Genomic DNA, 7,564 nt, shown 5'->3' with positions numbered 1-7,564 from the left:
GGGTCCCAGGCGGGGCTCCTGTCTTCTCCGCTCCGCTTCGCGGGCTCCCAGCACGCCCCAAAAGGGGGGGGTCCTAGGGTGGTGGGGTGGAGCTTGCGGCCTCCAGCCTAGGCCGCGGGACTCAACCTGCTCCAGAGCACAGCTACCCGGAGCCCACCCGGTGAGAAGCCCATAGGGTGGCGGTTGGGGGTGGGGGAGACCCATCTTAACTCTTCTGTCCCCTCTCTGGACCCAGTCCCTTCCCCACGGACCACGGTGGCTGACATCCATCCACTCTCTTCTCAAATGCAGATGGAAGAGACTTTCCCATGCCCCAGGGACCTCTCAGGTCTCTTTCCCCTCTTGATCAAGGATGTTGGATTCCAGTCCCCTCAGAGTAGTGAGTGTGGCCCTTCACCCCTTTCTCCTTCCTCCCCTCCATAGACCCAGGGGACCAGGGCCCCAGTGCCCTCCTTCTTAGAACCCAGGAATCCCAGACCCCAGGTCCTTTCTCCCTTCAGCTTCAGGAATTGGGGCCCTCGGCCCCTCCTTCAGACCCAGGAGCCCAGGCTCCTACCCCCCTCCTCCCTCATTCCCAGGGGTCCAGGCCCCCAATGCCTCCTTTCTCAGACCTAGGAATTTGAATCCCTAGAACCCTCCTCCTCCAGGATCCAGAAGTTATCCTGTCTCTGAATCCTTCAGGCTCTTTCCCTGCTGGATTCATGTGCAGGGGCAACCTCCTGACCTCCCTTCTGACCCTGCTTCCTGTGGGTGTCCTGCCTTCCCTCCAGGCCAGGTCCCCATCCCAGCCTTGGCAATGACCCTGGCAGCTTCCTCTCAGCGCTCCCAAATCATTCGCTCCAAGTTCCGATCTGGTGAGATGTAGGGAAGGGGTTCTCTGGATCTGGGGGTTACTCTAACTCTGGGAGTGTGCAGGGTGGGGTGAGGTGGGAGGGTGTGGTGAGACCCTTGAGGCATGTGCTTTCTGTGCAAAAGAACAGTTGTGCATAAAGGAGGCCCCAGCAAAGGGGTCAAGTTGTGTTGGATTAATGAGTGTGCAAATGCTAGTACGATGCTCTTGTGAATAGTGAGGAGTGGGCAGTGGGTCAGGTACTGTAAAGGAACAGGGGCTTCAATCGACACACATGTAAAGTGAAGTGCACAGAGTGGAGACTTTGGGCAGCCAGTGTGGGAATGTGGGTGAGGGGACAGTGAGCTTTCAAGCCTTGAAGGTGTCAAAGTTGTACTTTAGGTCCCAGTGCAGGTGGAAAGTGTGCAAGTGAGTGAAACTGGAGGTCATTTACTGAGTGGGCAAAAGGTACTTAAGTGTGCAAATGAGTGTGCTTACGTGGGTGGGTGGGTGCAAAGACACAGTAACCAAAAGAGCAAGGAGTGTGCAAAAGAGTTCAGGTGTACAAAGAGCAGACATGTGCAAAGGGACCAAGTCATGATTGTGCAAATAAGTGTGTTAATGTGGCTTGAAGAGTGGCAAGACAGAGTGAGCCAAGAGTGAAGAGTGAGTGTCAGAAGGTATACACACGTGCACGGAAGTGTGTATGCAAAGCTAGAGCCCAGGGAAATGCCTGCGTATTTGAAGGTGGGTGTGCAGAGGAGGCGACTGTGGGGAGGCCCAGAGGCAGCACAGAAGGCAGCAAGTGTGTGAAAAGCGGAGTGCATGGATAAAGCAGGCGAGGTACAAGTGAGCCAGGCTGCCAAGGTGGTGACTGTGCCAAGGGTGGGGTGGGCACGCACTCCTGAAGGGGGCAGGTGGAGTTGGGGGCAGGGTTGCCTCCTGCCTGCACGCTGGCTGGCACTTAGCCCCAGAATGGCTCTGGCCCTTGGCTCTCTGCTGGCAGGGAGCAGGCAGGAGGCCCAGGAAAGGGAGCAGGCTGCCTGCCCACCCGCCTGCATGGGGTGTGTGTAAGGGGGCTGGGCACGCATGTCCCGCCAACAGCAGCTCGAACTGCCTGCCAGGCCAGGCTCCTGGACACTCCCTTCCCGCCTTTCTCCTCCCACTCCCTTCTTCCCTCTACAGTCCTCCAGCTTCGGATCCACAGACGGTATCAGGACCCGAGTAAGTGTGGGCCCAGAAAGGGAAGGGATGGTGGCCCCACTCCCCTGGGGCACCCTGGAGTGCAGCTGCCAGATTTCCTTGCTGATTCCTGAGGCTCAGTCCCTATGCCCCAGGAGACACTGAAATCCATCCCATCCTGTCCTCTCCAGAGGTCCCAGGAATACAGGTCCTCTACCACCCCACCCCTAGGAGCTCTTTGGTTTTTCCCACTCCAGTGAAATGCATGAACCTAGAAGAAAATGTCCCAGACTCTGCATTTGGCACACATACGGATCTCAGGACGTGGCTTTCGGCTTCTCTCTTTCCCCAAGACCAGGAGTGCTGGCCCCGCCCCTGTTCCAGCAAAACCCCAGAAATCTGTGATCCTCAGCCACCACACCCCTTGGTGACTGAGGGCACAATTCCTGCCTTTCTTGAGAATGTAAAAGTCTGGATTTCTAGCACTTCTGCCCATAGATCCAGAAGTTCAGGCACCCAGCTCCCACCACTTGGGTTTTGCTCCCTGGTCCTGTTGTCCCACACAGGAGGGGGGCTGGTGTATCTGAGGCCTCCAAGACCCTCCTTCCCACACGACCTTGTTCCTCCCTGCCTGGCTTGCTGCCTAAAGGCCTCTCGGGGTCCTTCACCACCTCTCCAGTCTCGGATCCAGATCCGTGGATCTCAGCCTCAGGCACGGCTCTGGCTCCCATCCCAGCCTTGCCCTCGGGCCCTGCCCCTTTCCTCTCCAGTTCTGGGGTCCTGCACCCTGAGCCACAACGCTGCTCTTGGAGGTCCCTAAAGAAGGTGAGTCTCCACCAGAGTGAGGGGAAGTCCTCCTGAGAGTCTAGCTTTGGTCCTCCTTCCTGCTGGCCTTTTTGCCCCTCTCTGATGGTGTCAAGCTGACCCCATCTGTCCCATGGGGCTCAGGGGCAGGGAAGTAGGAACGGAGCTGAAGCATATGACATCACCTGCTTTTTCAGGAGTCTCCCAAGATCTCCCAACACTGGAGGGAGGCCAATCTCAAGGGGAACTTAACATACCACCAGTACATGCCCCTAGAGCCAAGACAAGGGTCCAGGGCAGACCTCCAGGCCAAAGCATCGCCCGTGGGTCCCCCTGGGCCACCTCTGTGGGAAGAGACAAAATCACAGCAGCCACCTCCTAGGTACGACCCCTGTTTCTGTCCTCCGGGCAGCTCAGGCCCTCAGCATCCTCCTTCAAGCCCAGAGTCCAGGGTCAGGGGAGTCTGGCCCTTAGCCCCCTCCTTCCCCAGGAATCAAGGGTCCGGCTCCCCAGCCCCTCCTCCTTCAGTCCCCAGGAGTCCTGGCCTCAGCAGTCTGGGCCCCAGCGCCCCTCTCCCTCGCACAGGAACTAGCCTCCTGGGTTTGCTCCCTCTGAGACCCAGAATCCTGGGCCCGTATTTCCCTGCCTCTTCCCGAGTCCCACCCACCCTTTAAGGACCCAAGAATGCCTTCTCTCTGTGTGCTCCTCTAACCTGTTTTCCCCTCACGACTATCGCCAGGATGAAGCCCACGCTCCGCCCCGAGTCCCTCCCAGGAGTCTCCAACCCGTCGCCTCCTCCACACAAGTTGGAACTTCAGACCCTCAAACTGGAGGAGCTGACGGTGAGTGTGGGGAGCCGGGGTCCCCAGTCCCTCCTCTCGGTTTCCAATTGCCCAGCCCCGGCCTCCTCCTGCCCCCGGAGCCCGCCCGACACGGCCTTTCCCCGCCCCAGGTCCCAGAGCTCCGGCAGCAGCTGCGCCTGCGGGGCCTCCCGGTGTCAGGGACCAAGTCGATGCTCCTGGAGCGCATGCGCGGAGGCGCCCCTTCCCGGGAGCGGCCGAAGCCGCGGCGCGAGGAATGTGCGGCGGGAGCTCCCTGGCCACGCCTCAGGCCCAAGGCCCTCGTAGCCGCCCGAAGACAGGGCTCGGTGCGTGTGGACCAATGAGGAGAAGACAAAGCGGGACGGGGCGGGAAGTCGAAAAAAGAAAAACCAATGAAGCGCGGGGGCGTGGCTAAGAGGAAATAGGGGGGAAGAGAAGCCAATGAGAGAGAGACTAAGGGGCGTGGCCGGAGGGGTCGAGCAGTGAAGGGCCGGGACGGGACCAGGGGGTGGAGCCACAGGTCGCGAGTGGGCGTGGCTTATAGAAACCCGGTCTTCTGGGTTCTAGTCCAAGCCAAGCCCAGCGTCGCCCCCGCAGCCTCTTTCTCGAGCCGCGGAAACCCCCGTGACCGCTCCGGCTCCGGCCCCGGCTCCGGCCCCGGCCCCTTCCTCGGCACCAGCCTCAGCAGCCCCGACTCTGGAGGAGGAGCTGCAGGAAGCGATCCGGAGGGCGCAGGTGAGAGGCGGTGGGCCAGCGGTCAGTGGTCAGGAATCACGCGAGTCCCAGGTTCACTCCGCTTCTGCCTGTCCGCAGTTGCTTCCGAACCGGGGCATCGATGACATCCTGGAGGATCAGGTGGAGCCTGATGGTAAGAGCAGAGCGCCTAGATTTTGGGGTAAAGGGGCTTGACGCTCTGGACTCCTGGAAACAGGGAACCCCGAGGGGCTGGGGTCCGGATCGCTGCCTTCCTAAGCTCACACTCCATTTCTTCCCCTGCAGACCTGCTGCCCCCCATCCCCCTGGACTTCCCTGGCTCCTTCGACGTGCTGTCCCTCTCCCCAGACTCTGAAGGCCTCTCATCTGTCTTCTCTTCCTCGCTCCCGTCCCCCACAAACTCCCCGTCCCCCTCTCCCAGGGGCGCCACGGACTCCTTGGACTGGCTGGAAGCTCTGAGTGGGGGTCCTCCGCTGGGCTGTGGCCCCCCAGCCCCCAGCATCTTCTCTGCTGATTTATCTGACTCCAGTGGCACCCGGCTGTGGGACCTGCTGGAGGGTCCGTGGTGATGGATTCTGGGCTTTCCAGGGACTGAGAACTGGTAGGCATGGGGAGGTCAGAGAGACAGACTCCCTGAGGGAGGGGCTGGAACAACCAGCAGAGTTCCCTCCCACCACAGACCCAGAATCAGAAACAACTCTCATCTCCACCCGGCCCCTACACTGCTGCTGATATGCCAACCGCCCGACTTGCCTGCCTGCCCCTCCCTAGGGTCCCCATGGTTGTGTGGTGGGGCGGGGAGGTTTCCCTCGGTGCTGGCCAGGGCAAACAAGCTGCTTGCTGCTTCCTGCAGAGGCCTCTCGGGTGTCTTCTTCTCAACCCACCTACTATGTGGCTGCCTGTTGCTGGTGCATCTGGAAGGTGCTCTATGCTTTTTGGAAGCAGGAGAGGGTCAGGGAAGAGTGGGGGAGGGAGATTCCAGAGCTAGACCCTTGGCTTCTGGTTGGAGATGAGAAAATCAGAAACGCCATGTCTGAGATCAGATTCTGAAACAAGATTCACGTGTCCATGATTTACTAAAGAAATGCTCCCAGGAGAAACCAAAAGGGAGTGGATGGAAGAGGACAGTGAAGGGGAAGATCAACAGGAGTGAGATGTCAGGTGAAGTCCCAACCTCAGCCTGATCCCAGAGGATAAATTAAGTTGCAGGTTCATTCCCACCTGGAGGCAAAGGGAACTGGGCCTTTAAGGCAAAGGGTGGGGGGGTGTCCCAGTTTGGGTTTTTTATCACTGAATAACAAACCACCCCAAAACTTAGTCTTAAAATAATATCTATCTTCAATTGCTCGCAATTTCCTGCATTGACTGGGCTCGGTGAGCTGGTTCTTCAGTGCTGTATGATGTCAACTACGGCTGCAGTCATCTTAGGAACAACAGGGCAGTAAAATCCAAGGTGGCATGCTCAGGGGCGGCTGGTGCCTTGGCAGGGATGGCTGCTAGGCTGGACGCAACTGGGCTGTGGACATCTGGACTTCTCTTGTTCTCTGTGTAGTCTCAGTGCTCTCCCTCTCCATGTGGGCTCCCCAACAGAGGCATAGACTCCTTACATGGTAGCTCAGGGCTCCCCAATGTGAGCATTTCTAGGAGAGAAGGCAGAAGCTGCCAGTCTCTTGAAGACTAAGCTTGGGACAGGCATAATGTCACTCCCACCGTTTTCTTTCTTTTTTTAAAAATATATCTTTATTGATGTCAGAGAGAGAAAGAGAGAGAGATAGAAATGTCAATGATGAGTCATCATTGATCTGCTGCCTCCTGCATGCAAGCCTGCAACCTGGGTATGTGCCCTGACCGGGAATTGAACTGCGATCTCCTGGATCCTGGGTCAAAGCTCAACCACTGAGCCACACCCGGCTCGGCACTCCCACCATTTTCTGTTGGTAAATGCAAGTCAGGCCAACCCAGGCTGAATATGGGAGGGGGCTACTTAATATGGGGATGGGAGTGGCATGGTCATTGGGGGCCATATTTGGAGATTTACTACTATAGCCCTCTAGTTAGTCATGGGCTATGGGTCCTCAGAAGGGGCTGAGGCACAAACTCTCAAGCACTTTGACCCCAAGGACAATCCTGGGAAGAAGGTCACTGGGTAATTTGTTAGCAGCAAAGTGTTTTAAAATGTAGATATTATTGCCCGGCCGGGCATGGCTCAGCGGTTGCGCATCGACCTAGGATCCAGGTGATCAGGGTTCGATTCCTGGTCAGGGCACATGCCCAGGTTGCGGGCTAGGCAGCCGATCAATGACTCTCTCATCATTGATGTTTCCATCTCTCTCTCTCCCCCTCCTTTCCTCTCTTTGAAATCAATAAAGATATCTTTAAAATAAATAAATAAATGTAGATATTATTATTATTTAGGTATGGTTTGGTCAACAGATCAGGAGATGATTACCATTGGAAAGGTAGTTTGTTATTCTCACAGATCCCAAAAGAAGGAAATGCTCCAGGCCATGCAGGGCCACACGGGGAAGCCCCAGGGTCAGGCAGGAGGCAGAGGGAGAAAGGGGAACCGTGGGCAAGAGCACTTATTGTGGTTTCCTCAAGAAGGAACAGATGAGGCAGGGTAAGCAGGCTTCCGATTGGCTAGTGTGAGTAATTTTAGCAGGCTCTTGGGTGCCCTGAGTTGCCTGGGGGTGATCAGGCCAAGGAATCATGTTCTGGAGTATAAACCCTTGAAAAGGGAGGTGGTTGAGAGCCTGGGCTGTGGGTTGCTTGGTTTGCATAGGAAAGGCCTATGCGCAGGTGAGGTCTTTATTACCTCCAGGAACTGGCATCCAGTGGCAGCAAGGCCCCAGATGTCAAAGAACCACAAAGACAGAAGAAGAAAAAGGCTTGATTAATGCACAAAGCTCACAGTAGCTGGGGGCTGGGGGAACAGAACTGATAAGGGGACCTGGGCTGGCCACCAACAGTGTCCATCCACTACAGGTGGAAAAGGAAAACAGAGCAGCACATGTGACGGGACCTAGAGCCAGCGATGCCCCTTGTCTTGCTGCCAGTTTCTTCTTCTGTATACAGCCCGGGGGGGGGGGGTGGGAGTGTTCACTGAGATTGTCTACAAACTGGACTTGGCATGTGAGACGTGCCGATGAATATTAAGGCCATTGGCAGCTTCTGATCGACAATCCTAGTGCCTCAATGTGTGTAAAGCTGGTGG

At 57.1% G+C, this 7,564-nt stretch overlaps 1 protein-coding gene across 2 annotated transcripts; it reads left to right on the top strand.

The window, feature by feature from the left end:
* Positions 1-781: 781 nt before the first annotated feature.
* Positions 782-6,109, top strand: MAMSTR (MEF2 activating motif and SAP domain containing transcriptional regulator). Of its 2 annotated transcripts, none has more exons than XM_087826809.1 (9): positions 782-854; positions 2,015-2,053; positions 2,661-2,836; positions 3,013-3,197; positions 3,555-3,657; positions 3,768-3,962; positions 4,204-4,371; positions 4,450-4,504; positions 4,636-6,109. In XM_087826809.1, exons 1-9 carry the CDS (start codon positions 797-799, stop codon positions 4,917-4,919), a joined length of 1,263 nt encoding a protein of 420 aa, XP_087682935.1. In that variant the 5' UTR covers positions 782-796; the 3' UTR covers positions 4,920-6,109. The 2 variants fall into 2 exon arrangements, with proteins under 2 accessions (XP_087682935.1, XP_087682936.1); XM_087826810.1 differs by having other exon boundaries at positions 797-854; positions 2,015-2,049; positions 2,624-2,836.
* The last annotated feature ends 1,455 nt before the right edge of the window (positions 6,110-7,564 follow it).

Source organism: Miniopterus natalensis, chromosome 18, assembly GCF_054644295.1.
Source record: "Miniopterus natalensis isolate mMinNat1 chromosome 18, mMinNat1.hap1, whole genome shotgun sequence".
NCBI lineage: Eukaryota > Metazoa > Chordata > Mammalia > Chiroptera > Miniopteridae > Miniopterus > Miniopterus natalensis.
Note: the sequence above shows the minus strand (reverse complement) of the source record. Positions and strands in the feature narration are given on the sequence as shown.

Excerpts from the sequence above, each read along its gene's own strand:
- MAMSTR (XM_087826810.1), top strand. The coding sequence starts at position 797 with ATGACCCTGGCAGCTTCCTCTCAGCGCTCCCAAATCATTCGCTCCAAG. Across the intron at positions 2,837-3,012 it reads CTTGGAGGTCCCTAAAGAAG|GAGTCTCCCAAGATCTCCCA; the intron begins GTGAGTCTCCAC and ends CTGCTTTTTCAG. Across the intron at positions 3,963-4,203 it reads CCGCCCGAAGACAGGGCTCG|TCCAAGCCAAGCCCAGCGTC; the intron begins GTGCGTGTGGAC and ends TCTGGGTTCTAG.